This window comes from Aythya fuligula, chromosome 1, assembly GCF_009819795.1.
Source record: "Aythya fuligula isolate bAytFul2 chromosome 1, bAytFul2.pri, whole genome shotgun sequence".
NCBI classification, from domain to species: Eukaryota; Metazoa; Chordata; class Aves; order Anseriformes; family Anatidae; genus Aythya; species Aythya fuligula.
The window spans coordinates 62,653,022-62,673,585 of record NC_045559.1 but is presented as its reverse complement, the minus strand read 5'-3'; the positions used below and the strand labels follow the sequence as shown (position 1 = coordinate 62,673,585).

Below are 20,564 nucleotides of genomic sequence, written 5' to 3'. Positions count from 1 at the left end.
CTGCAAATGTGCACTTCCAGTTCACGTCCAGTTTTTAATCCACCAGTATCTCTTAGGTCCTCTGCTGGGCTGCTCTCAATCCAGTCATTGCCCTGCCTGCGTTCATTTTGGCATTGTCCTTACCCAGGTGTAGGACCTTGTACTTGGCCTTGCTGAGGTTTGTGAGGTTTGCAGGAGCCCAACTCTCCAGCCTCGCCAGGTCCCTGTGGATGGCATGTTGTGTCAGTCTGTCGTGTCAGCTGCACCACTCAAGCGTAATGTTGTCCACAAACCTGCAAAGGGTGTGCTAGATCCCACTGCCTGTTATTAATAAACCACTAAACAGTACAGGTCCCAGTACAGACCTCTGAGGTACCAATCTCAGCTTCCTGCTATTTTGGTAACCAAATGGTGAGCAGTAGTGTGCAGTGACTTATCCCCATGGATTTTGGTTTTCTGTCTTGATGGGGTTTTTGGAAGAGTCTTGAGCAATTATTCATTATGCTTCTCTACTCAGATTATGTTCAAAAGCAGCCACTTCATCCAGGTCTCACCTTCAGCCCTTTCTGCCCATGTGAAAGCAATGTTGCTCAAGAGATGTTCAAAATATTTGTCATAAAGGAAAGCATGCTTTTTTCAGTGCAGCTGATGAGCTTTTATTGCATTTCATCTTCTTGAGCAGGCATTCCACTTGTTTTAAACTGCAAAGGTTGTCAAAAAGTGACCTGTCTGTCACTCTGAAATTCATGTGTTTTCACAGTCTGTAACACTAGCTATACTTCTGAACTGTGCTACAACAAAACTCTGGCAGGGAGGCTTCCAGAACTGCTTTGTGCTTTGGCCACATGGTTCTTCAGCTGCGGTTTGGTAAGATTTTAGTGCACGGTGTCCTCAGGTGCTGCCAGATTGTACTGTATCCTTGATCTCTGCTGATCTATTTTTTTTGTTTTTTAGAAAAATCGCTTAAGATGCTACTAAATGTTTGATACTTAAAATCAGTCTTGAGTATTCTTAATTTCATGTTATGGTAGCTTATATGCTCATTTTTTGATTTATTTAAAGTCTTGTATCTGCTCTTTCAGAACTGGTAAGCTGAACTGTGGTAGTATAGTGGCAATACATGTTCTAGCTGTCAAAAGCGTGCATTCATTTTTTTTTTTTCAGAGAATTGTTTGGAACTGTTTGTGTAGTAACAGCTCCTAACTGGCTGCAGTGATTGCCAGAACATGTTTTCTCGTGGCATGACTGTGTTGTCTTGCACACTACAGAAAACTGGAAGAATTTACTATAGTCCTATTAAAAACAACAACAAATAACTCCAAAACCCCTCAAAGTCTTATAGGTCAGACTTTCAAAGTGTTATGTTTGATTTTTACTGGTTTAATTTATCCTTAAGAAATAGAAGTACATCCGTCACCATGGCTTTTAAGTATCAAAAGCAGGTTTAAACAGCTACTGACTTATATCAGACATGCCCTGTATTGCCCGTGTGATGTGATATCACTGTATTAGATGCACTGAGCCTGTCAGATACTTTCTGTAGGACACTGTATATCAGAGGACAGACTAGACAACTGTTTGTGGGAGTGGTGAAAACACGCTAAAACCTAAAATGTTAAAGCATTTTTTTATTCAAGAAAATAATGTAGCTACATTCCAATTTTCAGAGCAGTGGAAAGAGTTCTGTGTTGGAAAGTCTTGTGGGGAGAGATCTGCTCCCACGAGGTACCGGCGTTGTCACCCGAAGACCCCTTATTCTGCAGCTGGTGCATGTTTCCCCAGAGGATGGTCGGAAAACAGCTGGAGATGAAAATGGTAAGTGAGATCTAAGAGTGTGTTGCCTAGTAGGAAAGAGACTTTTAATCTTTCTTGTGCATTTTACTGAAAAATACTGTACTGTTAAATGTTTACTTGGAAGAAACTTCCATTGTTACAGCTGTTGTGTTCATACAGCAAAAGTCATGAAGCCAAAAGCTTTTGGATATTCAAAATACCTAATATTTCAAGCTTTTCTGTTTGTTCTTAGCAAGTACTTTTGAGAAAAGCAGACCAAAATAAGTATCTCAGTTATGATCATGATTGTATAGAGCAATCATGTGTTTCCTGTGTGTGTGTTTATCCCCTTCCTCTTTTGCTGTTTAAATAAGACCTTTCCTTGAGAGGATGACTGTATATGACTTTGTCGAAAGAGGTGAAGAAATAAACTCTGGACAAAGCTGTGGAAGGAGAAATAAAAACAAGGAAACCTGCCATAGAAGCAAAAAGAATTTGATAGGCACATCCTGTAGCTTACAGATAGAATCTCTCAGTGCAGACAGTAAGCACATGAAGAATGATGCTTTAAGTATTGTGATGGTCTCTAGTTTGAAGCTTTTGTCTTCTGCAGTGTTTATTATCCTCCAGCAGATCATGAAATTCATCTCAGTTGTCCCCTGGGATTTTGAACGCATTCTGTACTAACTGCTGCTCTTGATCTTTTGAAAGACCACCAGGACCATATCCACCTTCTGAGCATCTTATATTTTTTGATTTAGACAGTGAAGGTACACAGACTTTTGATGGTGCGATAATCTCAGGGCTACAAATTTTAATTCTTATTGTGTTTAAATTGTTTGGAGTTTATTTCCAGAAATAGTAAGTGGAGGTAACAGAAGTTTTTTTGTAGTACGTCTATTCATGTAATATTTATAGTCATTGGTTGCTGAAGAACAGTTCCTAATGTGCAGTTTAAAGGTTAATGCTCCAATTTTCAATATTGCCACAAGCAGAAAACAATTTTGGTTCATAACAATTAAGAGCTTTTAGCATGCAGGACACAATATGCAGTCCAGGATGTGCTGGATTGTGAAGAGATCATAGGAAATTCAGGATGGAAATGATCTTAGGAGTCCAGTCTCCTGCTCAGAATAGGGCCATCTTTGAGCTCAAGACCAGGTTGCTCAGGGCTTTATTTAGTTTGGTCTTGAAAACCTTCCAAGACCAGTAACCCATTCTTAACATTCTTAACTCTTGGCTACTTTTTAAGAATGACAGATCTGATTTCTTTAAAAGTGGTTTCACCCTACTCGCATTGTACGGTGTATGATTTTTGGTAATTTTCAGAATGCAACTTTACAGGTATAAAAGGTAATTTTGAAATCCAAGTATTTGGAGTCAAGGCAGAGACTTTCTGCTGTAGGTTGCATTTGAACTGTGGATATGAATTTTAAATTTGAATGGATTAATGGTATTACTGCATTAGGATGTTGGCCTAAATTAATATTTATAAGGCCCATTTAGACCTTTAAAGAAAAAAATCAATATGTAAGATGTACGTGTTATGGTTTCTTCCTGATGTTCTTTGGAGAGAAATGTAGGCTTGCTAAGAACAGACAGACTTTTATGACTCCTACCAGTTACATTTGAAATGCCTCTCTTCTCCCTCAAAATTCAGGCAAATCACAGTGGTTTTGTCACTGATACGGCTTAGCTTATGTACAGATTGTGGTTCATCTGAGAAGATGGGATCAAGTAGCTTGGAAAGAAAAAAGATGGCAACCTGTTATCCTGGCTCCACTGTCTGAGATTTTATAAGTCACTATGCTATTAGAGGCCACGCTTCTGTTTGTTTTGATTTGGATGCTGAAGTAGGGCTTAAATGTGTTTTGGATTTCCCAAAGGGAAGTCGTGCAGGAAAAGATGTTGTTGGTATGAAAGGTTTCTGTGTTACAAACTGAATCTTGGACATGAGAATGTCAGTCCTGGCATGTTGCTTCCTGAACGTGCTGGTAATGAACTGTGTGTGTGCACGAATACTTTTGTGCAACTGCCCTGTTGCTTTGTGATCCCTTGTGATTTTGTGACCTTGAGTTTAACTTCTGTCTGAGTGTTTGCATCCAGAAAGCTTCCCCGTTTTTAACACAAAGCACTTTGGATTGCTGTGGTATTTGTTTAAGCATGGACAATTGCGTTATCTTTATGGCTATGAAGGAAGAAATTGTCTTTCTCAAATAGCTTTATTTTGGTATCTTCTGATGCATGTCATCTGCCAAAGAGCATTAGTTCATCAATTTAGAGGGTAGTTTTTTATAACTTACTGTTTTCTGTTTGATTCTTTGGAGCACATTTAGAAAGATTGTTGAGAAAGAATTACAGCCAGATGTTTGAACTAACATCTGACATTTTTAACAAGAAACATTAAGGGTCTTCCTTGCTGTCCTTGAGCTCTCTGATGAGCTATGTGTGATACCTTTGCGCAGTGGTCACTGTAGTAGATGAAAGTCATTGGAAAAGACCAGAGAGATGAATTTGCCATTAAATATGAAGTACTGTGTTTTCATCACATATTTCAAACTGATGCATATATGCTACAGTGATGTGCATAGTTTGATGTGAAAGAAGCATACTCATATGCTTTTGCTATTTATTGTTAGCCTCTAGTGATTCAGCAAAGGGTGTGTTTGATGTGGTGATATCACACCGTGTGCTCTCTTACTGCATTACAGGAGAAGCAGTGTACAAGAGAGACCTGGGGCTGAACTCATTCATTATTTAATTGGTCCTGTAGCTTCTGGCAGCTTATCCATGTGTTAAGAAATGGCAGTGAGGAGGGAGCATATGGATAGCCAACTAGGAAATGTGTGTATATGTTTGTATAGGTTCTTTTTTTAATCCAAGATAGGAAGCTGAACGCTGGTCAAATTCTGAACAGGTAGAATTGGGAATTGGTATGGAACACAGAATAATTAATACACATCTGTTCCTTGCAAATTCAACGCTGTTTTGTCAGCTTTTTGCTCTCTACTTCAAACATGAGTCTCCTGTCCCTAGCTCCCCAAAAGTGCAGACTGCTTCAGTGTACTTTTCTGTGTATAAATTATAAGTATTATTAAATAATCTTATAGAAAAATATATAATATATAATAATAATGAGAATTAATTGATATATATTTCTAAATATAATAATAAGAGCTCTCACCCGAGAGAGATTGTCCTCGAGGATGAAAGAAATGCTCCAACATGCAGAAGGAATTGGGAAAAGGTCATATGTATTTTCACAAGTTGGATTTCTTTTCATTTAAAGAAAGACAGGAAAGGATGAGGTAATGGGGAAAAAATAGCATTCAAAGAGTAGACTGCTGGGTCTAAGAGCTGTGAAGGTAGGGGAAGTAGAAAGCTAGGAAAACAAGTAAGATTCTGCATGCTTTGCAGACTTAAAGTATTTGGGAAGTTCTTGTTGCCATGCTGCAAGAAAACTTCCATCGTGTTAGCCTTTTATGACTCTAGACACCTTCTTTGTGCTCCGATAGTGCCTGAAGAACATTTCTGCTGCTTATGAACTGAGAAGGGATACTGGAATAACTGAACTCAGTTAGCATTGTATAGTATCTGAACTTCTGAAGGAAACTTTGCAGTATAGGGGATGACAAGTAATAATTTGTCAGAGGGCAGTTCTGAGAAAAGTATCATCAGCGTGTCCAGTTTTCCAGTATACTAACTAAACATTTCAGGTCTTGCTCCAGAATATGAATGACCACAGATTGCTGTTTTATTTGGATGATTGTGTTTTTGAAAGGCAGGATGTTTGCTCTTAATAGCTGCTGTTTTAATCATTTATTTTCATCCTCTTGAAGACTTAATTTTGTAATGACTGTAATGCCATTTTTGCACACTTTATCTAGCACTAAAGCTTGTATGTAATCACGTGATTAATACAGCTGAAAGTTTTACCCGGAAAGATTACAAATAATAATAAAAAAATAACTAGGGGGAAGACTGATTTACTAGTGAAGTTAGTGATATTAAAAAATGTTCAATGTGTCAGTCAGAAAGTACTGGGTTGTTGAATGTAGGTTAATTGAAATATTTTCTCCTTGCCTAGAGCATCCCTGCATTCTGTGTAATGATGCAAATCCTTCCTCCTTTCCGGAAAAACTCCTTTGCATTAAAGTAGAGCTACTGTGATTTTTTTCCTCAAATGTTAAAAGGGGTGGGTGTCAGTATAGACTTGAGAAGAGTGGGGCAAGAGTTTCCTGCTGTATAAAATAAAACTTCTGAGAAAAATTAGACTTGTATTTGCACAAAGTGAGATTTTCTGTACATCTTGGAACATTGCATTTATTCCTTAAATCTTTTTTTCCCTATAAGTACTAAGACTGAGTTTAAGACTAAGCCTTTTATCATGGGTTCCATCTTCTCTTGTGTTATACATAGCAAGGAAAACTTGTAGCTTGTTAAAAAAAAAAAAAAAAAAAAAAAAAAAAAAAAAAAAAATTTGGCCTTATTAGATCCATGGATGGTAACAAGGTAAGATGCAATGCCTCTTACTAAGCTGTATCATTTTTGTATGTTTTTTTTTTTTAAAGTTAATAGATGATACTAAAGCAATTCTTTGTGCATAGAACTAAACCTAGCATCAGATTCCTATGCTGCCAAAAAAACAGTCTTTAAGACTAAGTTTGTTTTATTCTTGCCCTTCTGTAGTGTTTCACTGGCATCACAGAAAAATCGAGTTGTAAACTCATTAACACGTCAATAAAGAGTTTTCTTTATTTTTTGTAACAGAGTTTATGTAAACATGAGAAACTTAAAGTTGAGAATGGTGGTTGTTAAGATTGTCTCTTCTTAAATCTGTCTCAGAGGTGCTCTGATTTTCTTAATCTGCATAAATTTATTTTCATCATTAAGATATGGATGCAAAACTTGTTTCTTTGCTGTGCAGTAATGTTACCTTCAGCGATACTAAAAATGTGCTTGACTTTTTCTCATTCTTGCCATGAATAAAAGATGAGAAACGTTTTGCCAATGAAGTTTAGCCTTGCAGAAACTATGGGTGACATTTTCTTTGCTCAGAAAAAAGTATTGTAAGCTATTGGAATTAGATGAAGAACAATAGTAAACTAAAACTACACTTTGTCATCTAGAATATCAATTAATAAGCAGCATTTCTCAGCGTTCTGTTTAGATCTTATTGCTGTGCATACTGTAAATGTTACACATTCTCATCAGTAGTAGACTAGCATGCACATCTGTCTGCATGCATCTGTGATCTTTGTAATAGTCTGGTGATGAAGGTTAATAAAATGCTATGTTAAATATGATGAAAAATTTTAAACATCGTTCAATACTGTTTCTCTTTAACTGCAGACCCTGCTACATGGAAAAATCCAAGACACCTTACTAAAGGTTGCCTTTCTGCATTTGCTTTTTCTCCCTACACATAAAGTGCATGCTTATGTACACTAACCACATACATTTCATGCCACTTGTTGATTACACTTTTACTTTTCCACAATGGCTACTGTGTTGATTGATTATTTTGCCGAGTCTTGTGATTTAGTTGATTTTTAGCTTTCTGACCTTGTTGCATTAGAATGAGATGATTTTTGCTTTTCTGTGTCATTGCTGCTTCATAGAACTTTCTGCGCTTTTAATTCCCAAATCCCTTGAAAGATCTCTAGTGATAAGTATCTTGAAATTCAACTTAAGTGAAAAAAAATGTTTTGAATGGTGACTTAATTTCAGGTAAGCTGTGTGTTTGCCAAGTGGCCAGATTTCTTGTAGAGCAGACTGCTGCACTGAGGAGCAGAGGGGATGTGATGGCTAACTTAAAAATTTTGAAACAGAAGTTATTGGTGCTTTGAAACCCAGCTGTGAAAGTACAAGTGTCTTGCAGCATACCTCAAACTGCTGCCTGCGCTACAGAGCAGGAGTTGACAAAAACCTTCTTTGCTGTTTGTGGGGCTGCTCCTGAGTATCCCCCAAGTAATTTCAGACATCGTGGTGACTGACAAGAGTTAAGATGTTTGGTCCATGACAGATTTGGGAAGAGACATGTTCTCCTAAGACTTCATTGTTATGTAGAATACTTATGTATTTTCTGTTTGTGCCTTTTTCTTTTTGGTTCTACAGGTTTTTCTAACTTTTTTCTTTCAGCTGTAATTTGATCTCATTTGCATGGTAAAAGAAAAGATGCTGAAAGCTGATGTATTTTTTTCATTTTTTAAGCTATTGCTAATAATTATTTTGTTTTCTGTTGCAAGCTGATTTTTGAATGGATTAGACCTTTTCTGAAGAATGGTAGGACAGCTGATTAGCTCAGTTCCCAATTAAGAAGGTGGACATTGTGTAATGAGATAAATTACAAAGAATAATGAGATGCAGCGTTTAAATAAGCAGAATCATACATGTTTGTGTACTGAGCTATTTAACATCTAACAGCAGAAAACAGACTAATTCTTCTCTTGCTGCTTGAAAAAAAAATCACAGTCTAGTCTTCAATAAACAGGCTCTCAGAAAAATGTGATTGGAACATTGCTTCCTCTTCCTCATGTACCAATTCTTTGTTTTCAGAGATAGATGCTGAAGAATGGGGTAAATTTCTTCACACCAAAAACAAGGTATGTTTGCTCTGGTGGTGGAGCAGCAGTGTCATAAATATGCTGTCCTATATATACTTAATTCTGTGTCACTTTCCCTTGTCTTTCTCAGAAAGGAGATTATTCTACCTTCTATACTGTATGCAAGATTACTGAGGATTTTCTTTTTAAGAGTAACTTATAAAAATGTGTTACTTATCAGTGGCTCTGAACGTGGGTCATTGATTCACCTGAGTTATTTATCTTAATCCCTTTTGTGTTGTTCTGTTGACTTTCTTCTTTTTCTTGTGCATGAGAGACATTAGAATGGAAACTGCAAAGGCAAGAAATTATACAGTCACAGGTCATTTTAATCCACTGAAGAACTGGCAATGTTAGAGAGAGATTAGAAAGCTATGAGAAGGAAAGAAGAGTATAAGATTTATCAAGGGAGAGGAGAAATAGGGCTTCTGTTTCTCCTCTCAGAGAGGAGAAGGGCTTCAAGTGAAAAATTAAGCATTAGCTCTCTTTGTTAACAGTGTATCTCTGTGTTGGCAGATATACTTTTTCAGTGTTTTATTATTTTAAACTGATTTCCTCATCTTCTAGTCAATGATGGAAATTAATGGAAACCTAAAGAGGAACACAGAGGGAACATGTGGAAGTGTAGCTCTGTTCTAACTTATTTTGAATTGGTGGAAGGAGGACAAACTAGACAAGAGTGGAAAAAATTAAAACAATATCCATGTTCTTCGTCCCCTCCCAGATGTGCAGGGGTTCAATCTCTGTGTTGTTATTAACCTCAAATGGTTGTAACTAAATCAGTGATAGAATTAAATGTTTGAAATTCTCTTTAGGTGGATGCTATTTTTTCTACCTTGTATGACACTGATGGCTAGTAGTAAGTGCTAATAACTGTCATCTGATGCTGCAACAGATTAAATGCCAAGATTACAAGTTCTCTTTTAGCACTGATGATTTCTGTTAGCATTAGCTTATGGGCTATTAGTCATTCTTAGTTTTTTTTTTTTTGTTTTTTTTTTTTACCTTTGGCATACATAGTTACAGAAATTTTCATTGTCTCTTGCCGAAGGGAGCATTATTTCACAATTAGGCCAGAGTATGCTTTCTTTGATGTTTAAATAATCTTCTTTTATACTTCAGATTTATACAGATTTTGATGAAATTCGTCAGGAAATAGAAAATGAAACAGAGAGGATTTCAGGAAATAATAAGGTAAATGCTGAACTGTCCATCGTCTTGCTGCTGAAACCTTTCTTAAGCAGTTCTAGCAGCTAGAAGTGAAAAGCATTGAACTATTGTTGTGAAAAATCATAGTCATGTTGCTTGCTGTCTCAAGGTTTTTCACTGTATTCATGAGATGAATGAATAAAGCTAAAAGGAAGTGCAGAGAATTGCTGTCACTTTACTTCAAAGCTTCCATAATAATCTTGCAAAAAATAATAAACTTAATCATACTTGTATTTTTTCCACATACATGGCTTCTTGTATGATTATAAAATCAAGTATTTTATTCTCAAATATCTATTATAATTACTGAAATAGAAAGCCTTTTATGCATTATTTTGCGAGGATAAAAGCAGTTGGTTCATTAATGTAGCTGGCTTTTTTTCTCACCAAGTAGGTAGGTGTAAGATGTATGATGGAAGAAAGCTGTTGGGTTTTTGTTTTGTTTTGGTTGTTTGGTTAGCTGTTTTATATAAAACTTCAGCTGTTGGCTTTCTAAAGGGTCATTTACATAATCCAGTACAGTGATTAACGTTTCTTTATTATTTTATTTTTAGGGAATCAGTCCTGAACCTATTCATCTTAAAATTTTTTCATCCAATGTTGTAAATCTGACTCTTGTAGATTTACCAGGAATGACAAAGGTAACATATGAAATGCTTTTCTTCTGACTTGCTGTAAACACTGTTTTGAATCAAGGATCATATGCTTAGTCTTTGGCTTGGTTCTGTATTGTTAGATTAAACAGCTTTCAGGAACTAAAACATTCCTCCTTGGTTTAAGTATTTGGTGATATAAATTTGAGATGTCACCATGTTCTGGTGTAGGATTTGAGTTTCTGGTGCTGTCTACTGTTAGAAGAGCTGGATTTACTTAAGCTCTTCCTCTTTCTATATGGAATTGAGTGATCAGAAACATTGCACAAGCAGCATATTCCTTTGAAGAGAAGAGAGAACTCTTAAATTTCAGATCCGTTTCTGCAGATAGATGGGCAGTTGACAAGCTTAAAAATGTTTTTCCTATTGCTTCTGCAGAAGCTGCTATGCACGTTTTGCCTAAGAAATTGTATAAAGTGGGAATACATTAGAAGGAGAGTTCAGATCCTGTTTGTTCAGGTTTTATACTGAATAACTTTCTGTGTCAAGGTGATCACGATGACTTCTTTACCTGCCTCTGCAGACATATGCACCCCACTCTGCCTGTTCTGCAGGTGATTCTTGGATAGCGAGTCATCTTGACAACAGTATCAAAACAAATCATATGAGTTGATCCTCACTTTTATAAGAGTGTTTTTAGCTTTTATTCCTTTCAAGATTCTCCTTTTCTGTTTGCTTTGTGAAGGGGAAAAGAAGGGGCTGGAAACTGTGCTTACACTGTGCAGAGTATAAATCTTTAATGAGTGATCTAACAGAGGAATAAACGTACAATTTTGAGAAGTTCTACGTTGTTTTTTCTCTAGGTGCCTGTTGGTGATCAGCCTAAGGATATTGAACTTCAAATAAGAGAGCTAATCCTTCAATTCATCAGCAACCCAAATTCAATTATTCTGGCAGTTACAGCAGCTAACACAGACATGGCCACTTCAGAAGCACTTAAAATTGCACGGGAGGTGGATCCAGATGGTAAGCAGAAAAAAAAACCTAGATTCTGTAATACTTTAAAAAAAAAAAAAAAAAATCGTTTAAATCCTAAAATAAAGCTAAAGTTTTTTTAAAAAAGTAACGAGGAAAGTAAAAGTTCCTGCATTTCCTAGAAAATATAATTATTATATTTGCTTAAAGATTTTCTGCTGCAGTCCCTGCAACTCAGAAAATGCTGTGATGAATTAATATCTTAAGAGCTTTCTGGCTTACAAACAGGCCGCAGAAATATTTTAATAGTCATAAGAGCAACTTCTGTTTTCAGAAAAACACTTTTTTTTTTCATTACAGAATGTTGGAGGTTTTGAGATTTTTAGTAATTTAGTCTGTTAGGATGACTTCATGCTTTATTGTCCAATATTCTCTCTTTTATGAGAGAAAATGTCATCCTGCAGCTAATATTTAACTGTTTAGCCATTTGTTTAGTGACTTTTAGTAAGAGTAAAAATAACATATATTGTAAGTATCCATTTTAACGTTCTGCATTTGTATGACAGATTCGACAATCTAAAAAGAGGGTTATGATATTTTAGATTTACCTAATGACTTTGAAATAGATCTGCAGCTACTGGGTACCTGTTTCTTGTGTATGAGAGGTGCTGTTGGTACTATTTACTAATAAATGGCACTATGATTTGAAAGAAGATGAAAATGTATACTTTGAACATAGATATATTGAAATTAGGGTAAAACTTGATGTTGGTGTGCTTTACGCTCAGATTCTTCTTTCCTTAAAATTAGTATTTCTCACCTGATTTCAAACCCCAAGTCTGCTTGGGCCTGTCTGCGTAAGTGTTTAAGGGTTGCACAGCCACATAGCTTTGAGGGAGAATCTCTTCTCTTGGCTGCGTCTTCAGTCAGATTGTCCTCGTTCAATGCAGCTGACCCTTTCCTGTTAATTTATTCCCGTAAAAGTGATCAGCTGTGACTTTTGGATCACTTCCCAAAATTCTAATCTTAAAGGTCTGGAGTGGCAGCTTATGTTGCAAGAACTGTAAGCACAATGGTATGTAATGAGAATTTGGAGTGCTAAACTGGTTAGAATTTCAAACTTGCATTCATCTTAAAGTTTCAGGAGCCAAGTACCTTCTCATTTTCGGAGTTACTGGATTATTTTTAGACTTGAAAAGCATGCTATGATTTAAAAGAAAAAGTTCTTGCCACTTTCATTTTCTGACCTAAGAGCCAAGGAAATACTAAGGCCCCAGACAAAACTTGTACATGTTAGCCTATCTGTTTAAACGTGCCATATTTACCTACGTAGTGAATTTGAGTCACTATTTCTTCCACAGTGGCTAATAATGAAGTTTAAACTTTCATTCAGAAAACATCACATATTTGACAAAAGTCTGTTTTGTTAGCAAAATAAATCCCATACTGCTTTTTCAGTCTCTTGGGATTCTGGCTATGTGTTTGCACAGTGCTTGAAGTGGTCCTGTTACTTCCTCTGGTAGCTTTTTCAGTAGTAGTGGTGTTTCAAAAATCGTTTGAAACATTGGCATTATATCTAGTTCTACACAGATCCTAAAAAATAGTTCAGTTTGCTCACACCTGCAGGTCCCCTGCCTGCCTTAGTCTTCTCTACAAGTACTTAGCACCTCTGACTTCATGTACTATGCAAAAATATTTGTTGCAATTAGTGAAAATTTTGAACCACATAGAACCTAAAACATTTTCTTTAACCACGTACATATGGGGAGCAATACCTGCCAAACCATGTTATATTTTATATACATACAGGGGCTCCAGATAGACCAGTACTACACATTCTTGTGCTGGTCTTTGCTGGTTTGTCCTATTATAATTCATGCTTCATTCCTGAGGAACTTTTTGAATGATGGGCCTTAGCTACCTTGATCAAGACAAAACATCCCTTTTAGTGAGTTTTCCTTTTGGTAGGTCGAAGAACTCTTGCTGTTATCACAAAGCTGGATCTCATGGATGCTGGCACTGATGCTATGGATGTGCTTATGGGAAGAGTGATTCCAGTAAAACTTGGCATCATTGGTGTGGTGAACAGGTCTGTCTGGGCACATTTATATCATTTTTTAAAGACTGTTAATATGAAGTAATGCTTTGGGTTTATTTAACCATGAGCATGGGTTTAAGAATAAAGTGACCTGATGCTGAAATAAGCAAGCAAGCAACAAGCTCGTTGATGACTTTTCAAAAATCTGTTCTTCTTCCAGTCAATTAACTGCTAATTTAGAAAGGAATAGGGACATTTCTTCTAAAAGAACTGTTGTGTCACTTCTTTCCAGTACTGATATTTAGCTTGAGGGATGTTCCTGATTAGCTGTTCACATTATTGCTGATATAGCACTAATAGATATTTCACACTAGTGCTAAGATCATGTTAAATGCATATGGCTGTTGTAGTTGTGCATGTTACCTTTTGCAGCAGCTAGGTCAAATCTCATGCAGTGTTGATAGTTTTGCTCAGTCTGCATATGTATGACAGCAATCTGTACCAATTTGATGTCTGTGCTCCAGCAAATAAAACCATTCTTTCTTTTATAAGGGAGAAGGGTTATGTGTACAAAGCAAAAACTGTCTGCTCAGATCTTCTGTCAGGAAAAAAATAAGTGTGAATTGTTTTTCCTTTTTTTATTCATTAACTACTGTGCAACTCTGCCTTTTAACTTCAGGAGTCAGTTGGATATTAACAATAAGAAGAGTGTAGCTGATTCTATCCGTGATGAGTATGGTTTTCTTCAAAAGAAGTATCCTTCCCTAGCCAATCGAAATGGAACTAAGTATCTTGCTAGAACACTGAACAGGTATTACATGTTACATCTAAAAAAATAAAATAAATGCATTATTTTAAATGCACATTAAGATATAGATTGGTGTGTTAGAAATATGTATAACCATTTATTTTTTATCTTTCCTTTTTCTTTTGGTGCTGTACAGTGAAACCGCTCTGTTTCCAAATTCAATTTCTGCATTTACTGTAATTTCCCTGAGCAAATGTTTTCCTTTGATGATAATTTTCTGTTTCTCTTTTGATAGAGATGATAAAGCTGAAATTATTCCTTCCTTCTCATTAAGGCCTGTTTTCTATTTTTAGACTACTAATGCATCATATCAGGGATTGCTTGCCAGAACTGAAAACCAGAATCAATGTTTTAGCTGCTCAATACCAGTCTCTGCTAAACAGCTATGGGGAACCTGTTGAGGACAAAAGTGCCACTTTATTGCAGCTTATTACCAAATTTGCCACAGAATATTGTAATACTATTGAAGGAACAGCAAAATACATAGAGACTTCTGAGCTGTAAGTACTAAATGTTTTTCTAAAATACTGACTGACCCAGCAGCTCTTGCTGGTTTATATTGGTAATAGTAGTACATCAGAGCATAACATAATAAAAAATGTTTGAATCCAATTAACTGTAAAAATGTTTGCAATGAAAGCTTTTTTCCTTGTTTTTAGTTGTTATTTTATTCTTTCAGATGTGGTGGAGCCAGAATCTGTTACATTTTTCATGAGACCTTTGGAAGAACCTTAGAATCTGTTGATCCTCTAGGTGGCCTTAACACAATTGATATTCTGACTGCCATTAGAAATGCTACTGTGAGTGTTGCTCTGTATTCTAAGTGTTGTTAGTGGTTTCAAAATAAAATTTTGTCAATTTGTGCTCCTTCAGGACTCTAAATTAGTAACAGCTGAAAGAGTTTATGCAAATAGGCTGAATCCTGCTTTTTGGCATTTGAAGTGAAAAATACAAAATCCAAATTTGCAGCTATTATCAGATAGTTAACGAGTTTAAGGGGAATGCTTACTCATTTCTTTTGCTTGTAGGTTTAAATTAAGCTCCAGCCCAGTAAACCTTATGGCAACCTTATGGTGAAGCTGTTATATATTACAGAAAGGGTGATGAAAAACTGCCTATGTATTTATTTTGCATTAAGAAATTCTGTGCTATCTATAAAGACTTACCATGAGTCTACGGGCTAGGACATGTTCAGATATTTTCATTCTCTATTACTGGATCTTTTATTTTTTTTTCTTATTCTCTATTACTTGATTTTTTTTTAAATGGTTCAGTATTTACATGACTGATCGGGTTTGTTGTACATATGGGGATTGGTACTGTAAGAATTAAAAGCAAGCTTACTTTTAAATATGTCATTATATGGAATGTTCACTCCTCAGAGCTTGACTTGAACATCAAGCAAGTCAGCTTTTATATTGTGTTCTGCTGGGTACAGACAGTTGCATTTCTGCATGGTCAGTAATTATTCAGACTTGGAATACATTAGGTACACTGCAGCAGCAATTTGTTTGCGTGTTCTTATCCTTCTGTAAAAGTAATACATCTTACCAGTCACTAAATGTTGCATTACTTTTCTGTGAAGCATCACATCTTTGTGTTTCTAAAGCTCATTTAGGTTTGAAAAAAATCAGGTAAAAATACCCCGTGTATAGCTGAGCATTGGTCTGTAAAGTCATAAATTAAATTATCCCAAACATTAACACGGTGACACTTTACAAGTATATTTAACAGCAAACCCAGGTATCGTGCAGTGAGAATTGTATGTCCAGAACTGCTGGATATTTTTGTCTGATGAAAATTAAGAAGAGAATGTCTTTATAATAAATTTCATGTAAACTTGGATCCACAAATCTGGAATATAATTGTTCGTGGTTGTCAGACCACGTAGAAATGTTCAGGATTCTACAAGGGTGCTGGTTAATCATCACTGAACACAAATTTTGTCTTAAAGATATTTTGAGCTTCTTTAGGCTGTAAAGCTTTTATATTTCAATATATGCTTTTAATATGTAATGCTCTTAAACTGTCAAGGCCTGTTATGAGTGTTCTTTTGGGTGTGAAAACTGCGGCCTTCTCTATTCAGGATTTCATCAAGTACTGCTACTTATAAATGCTTGTCGTTTCAGTATGCAACTTAGCAAAATTTACCCTTCTTCTGAACTAGGGTCCCCGTCCTGCCTTGTTTGTTCCTGAAGTTTCATTTGAATTGCTGGTTAAAAGGCAAATCAAACGTTTAGAAGAGCCTAGCTTGCGTTGTGTGGAGCTGGTTCATGAAGAAATGCAGAGGATTATCCAACATTGTAGTAATTACAGTACACAGGTAAAAGTGTGCTCAAATCTTGAATTATGTTTTCAATTACTGCTTGTCCCTCTCCCCAAAAATCTGTAAGTCTCATGTATAATTTTTTTTTTTTTAGGAATTATTGAGGTTTCCTAAATTGCATGATGCCATAGTTGAAGTAGTAACTTGTCTTCTGCGTAGAAGACTTCCTGTCACGAATGAAATGGTAATTTGCCATCTACTATAATTTTGCTGGGAAAATTATGTTGTCTAGAGTTTTCCTTGATGCTTCTGTTTGCTGTGTAATGTGAGGAACCCAAATGATTAAAGGAGTCATAACTCATATTTGTTAAGTAGTTTCTTCTGTATTAGAAGATAATACATAAAAAACAAAGGGATGGGGTGGAACCCTCTGCAACTTACTGTCTGCTGTGTTTGTTTTCGAAGATGATTTTATTAAAACTTGGATCTAAAGTTTCCTAGTCTTTCTGATGTAGGTAAATTTACCTTCCCTGTAACAGAAGCTGTTCACTTACTGTAGTTAAAGATGTAATGATAGAAATTAAATTATAGTCCTTATTCTATTTGTTTTAAAGGTAAAGTTGAGATAAAATGTTGATTTTTACCTTTAATGCCTTTTAGTTAATGAGAAGTGAAAATTCAACTTTAATATTAAAATATATTTCTCCAAAGGTAGAAGTCTGCTTTAGGTTTGCTTACTGGGGAGGAAAGAAAGATATTGGCTCTGTACACGTATGTGTATGTTTAATGTGAAAAGCAAACAAAATTTGTTGTATGTGCGTATTATAGTGAGGCATCTCTCACTAGGATGGCTTGTAACTGAAGGTTGTAAGCTATATCGCTTACATCATATGGAACACTCAAATGGCCGAGTTTTGTTTACTTCTTGCTGGAGAGGGGTTAGCTTAATAAAGCTAACAAGTTAAATTGATACAACTTCAAAAAAGATCTGAAGGTCTGAGTGTATTGCAATGAAAAATTAATTCCCTTGCTTTTTTCTGGGTCAGAACTTTACTACTGTCTTTGGGGCAGTAAAAATGGTCTTTTGCTATGGACAGTTAGACTGCATTTTAGATCATTGTTCTTCACTGCCATTAGATCTTCTCACTGAATTTTTGACCTTTGCATGCCCTTTCATTGCAGGTTCATAATTTAGTGGCTATTGAGTTAGCCTATATTAATACCAAACACCCAGATTTTGCTGATGCCTGTGGGTTAATGAATAACAACATTGAGGTAAGAAAATACATCCTCTTGAAAATTTCTGTATGCTTACCTGAAAAGTGGACAAGTCGAAAGGATTTCTATGATCATGGCTTATATCTTTGTTAAATGTCTTTTGACTCTTCAAATGAAAGCCTAAAAAACTGCTTCATAGAAAGAAACTGACACATCTGTTCTTCTATCATAGTTATACCTTCTGAAGTATAAAGATTTAATTATAATACAAATACGGTGTATGCTTATCTTGTGATCAGTTGATTTATTAGATTTATGTTGCATATTACATGCAGAACCAGTGGCCGATGTTTCAATTGAAACAATTCTGCCTGTATGTCTCCTGGAAGATAACATGGGCACCTGAGTGGTGGCTATTAAGTGAAATTTTGGAAGAGAAACTTTAAAAAGATGGTTGTGAAATTCTCTTTAATGTCAAAGTAACTGCATCTTCTCTCTGACAGAATCTATCAATAGCTATAATGTTCCTCTCACTCATGAAATGATAATACAGGTATTGTTTCCTCTATTTAGCTTCTAATTTTTGCTTGCCTTTGGTACTGTTCCTGAATCTGTGTTCAGGAACTTCCGTCTCCCTAAAACAATTTTCTCCACCACTCTTCCATCAGGCTTTTACAGCTTCAGTAGCCTTTTCTCTTTTTCAAGTCCAGTTTTGATTGGTAAACTTTGTTGCTGACATCCTATGGAAACTGTTGTCCTACAACTGATCTGCTCAGCTCTTTCTCCAAGTCTGATTTTTGTTGCAGTATTTCATCCGTCTGACTAAGAGCTTGTTAATAATTCCTGTGTTCCCTTGCTGATTCAACACATTTTTTCATAGTAGCATTCTTTTTAAAATGTTTATGTTGTCATTTCTGCTTGTTGGTTCTAACTTATTTTTTATAAATACATTTTGTTTTGACTGGTTATGCAATCGAATTTGCCTTGATAGACTGACTGCTCTTGAATCTAGTTCAGGATCAATGTCTGCACAAACTGCTAGGAGTGTGAAAATTAAGATTTTGTGAAGTTAAATGTAAGATTATTGTATTATTGTGTGTTACCTACATTAGTTCTTTTCCAGTATCTTCCTGAACAGGACATTGAAATGTTTGAAGAAACAGAGCATGTAAAACATCTTATTTTTATTCAGTGGACAATCAGTTCTTACTTTCAAGAAAAATCAGATCTTTGTCATGATTGTTTCAAATTGGTTTGTTATAAAGTGAATGTTTTCACCTGGGCAAATCAGAGTCAACCTTGCTGGATGTGAAATCAAATTTTTAGATTACTTTGAAGATTTAATGTTTAATGAAAGCTGCAGAGAATCTACACAGAGCCCAACCGTTTAGCTTTGATCCTGTTATCTAAAGGCTCTAGTCTTGATTATAGAAAATGTTGCAATAAGTTTTGCAAAAAAATTTCTATTAAGAATTTACCTTTGGTCAAGTAATCAGAGTAGTGTCATGAAAATAATTGATGCTTTCGTAGGATGGCTACATGGCACTGGATGAGATGTTATTAGCGTTTGTCTCTAAAATTTAAGTCATCTTTAAAATACGAGTCTTGGATGTGTGGTGATATAGCGATACCTAATTGAGGTCTTGCTGGATTATTTTTAAAGGAACAAAGACGTAACAGGTTAGCCCGGGAATTGCCTTCTGCTGGGCCACGAGACAAGGTGAGTAAATGTTGATTTTAATATATTTATTTATTCTAAGTATAACATGTTGTGCTTTGATCTAATCTAAATGTTGGGAACTTTGATCTGCTGGCCTAGTGACAGTTTTGAGAGCTTTGAGAATATTGACTTCTGTCTTTGAATTTCATAAGATGGAAGTAGAATGTCATTTTCGTCTTCCAAAGATGCAGGTTTTACATTTGGGATTTCTGAAGACTTACCTATAAATTTACATTAGTATTACATGTATTACTTAAGTGGCATTTCAGGTGAGGCTCAAAATGCTTGCAGATGTTAAAGATGGATTCAGAACTTGCATGCTTAAATTTATGGCCGTGACACTGATTTCAAAAGATAAACAACTGATTTAAAATAATCAGTTTGCCAATGTAGCACTTTTTTTTTTTTTTTTTTTCTAAAGCCACTCGACTGCAGTTTTAGTGCAGTCTTACTTTCTCTGGGAGAAAATGGAGGAGGAAGTTTTCAGTTGATCATCATAAACCAGTCGTGTGGTCTGTTTCTGTCGCTTGGTTATCAAGCATCGTGAAAATATTGCCTTGTGGGAATGAACAGACTGACAGCTAGGATTTTAGACGGTCATGTATTTAATACTTTGAAGTATTTAGAATTCAAATGTACAGAATATAGTTTAGACTCATCACATGTTGTAATAGGAATGATTACAGCTGAGAAATCTTTTTGTTTCCTAGCTTAAAAAGTAAGATGAAGTCTCATAGTGGACTTCAATATTAGTGCCTTTAGTTTGTAAAAGTCAGCTGATGGATGAACTGAGAATTTAAGGTAGCTATCTAGAGAAGGCTTTCAGTGCTGTTTGATCCTTGGTTTAATTGACTTCATATTTAAATCATCAGTGAAGGAGCTGAAAAATTGAAGTCCAGATAAGCCAAAAGTCCTTTAACTGTCTTCAACATGCTTTTTTTTTTTTTTTTAATCCTTATATTACTGTGTTGCTTGCAAATCCAAAGTATTTTCTTTTCTGGATTTTTTTTTTTTTTTTTAAGACAAAAAGATATTCGCAGATAAAAGTGCATACATGTGCTAGGTAGATTTGGTGGTTTTCAGTTGTTGTTGTTTTTTTTTTTCCCTCCCTGCATTTTTTTTTTACCTTCTTTAGTCTACTAAAGCTCCAGGTGCATTGACACCTGCTTCCCAGGAGACTGTTACTGCTGCTTCTGCTGAGGCTGATGGCAAGGTCTGTCTTGATTTTTCTATAAGCACTGCATGCGAAATATGTTGTGGTGCACCTTCAGGTACTATGGAAAGCGGTCTGTAGGGCTCTGTCCCCAACCCGCTGTGCCCTACCGGGTGTAGACTACTTGACATTTCATGACTGTAGTATGTGGGTAGAGATGTACTACT

At 35.8% G+C, this 20,564-nt stretch overlaps 1 protein-coding gene across 4 annotated transcripts in view; it reads left to right on the top strand.

The window, feature by feature from the left end:
• The window catches only part of DNM1L (dynamin 1 like), a 38,206-nt gene that overhangs the window by 8,396 nt on the left and 9,246 nt on the right, over positions 1-20,564 (top strand). The window contains exons 2-16 of one of the 4 annotated variants that reach the window (XM_032192903.1): positions 1,647-1,794; positions 7,105-7,143; positions 8,311-8,357; positions 9,480-9,551; positions 10,121-10,207; positions 11,023-11,185; positions 13,103-13,223; positions 13,852-13,983; positions 14,274-14,480; positions 14,660-14,780; positions 16,148-16,303; positions 16,401-16,490; positions 17,429-17,521; positions 19,128-19,184; positions 20,320-20,397. In XM_032192903.1, the coding sequence (XP_032048794.1) occupies positions 1,647-1,794; positions 7,105-7,143; positions 8,311-8,357; positions 9,480-9,551; positions 10,121-10,207; positions 11,023-11,185; positions 13,103-13,223; positions 13,852-13,983; positions 14,274-14,480; positions 14,660-14,780; positions 16,148-16,303; positions 16,401-16,490; positions 17,429-17,521; positions 19,128-19,184; positions 20,320-20,397 (1,611 nt within the window). The remainder of the gene's footprint in view (positions 1-1,646; positions 1,795-7,104; positions 7,144-8,310; positions 8,358-9,479; positions 9,552-10,120; positions 10,208-11,022; positions 11,186-13,102; positions 13,224-13,851; positions 13,984-14,273; positions 14,481-14,659; positions 14,781-16,147; positions 16,304-16,400; positions 16,491-17,428; positions 17,522-19,127; positions 19,185-20,319; positions 20,398-20,564) is intronic. The other 3 variants (XM_032192911.1, XM_032192921.1, XM_032192929.1) reach the window with 3 other exon arrangements.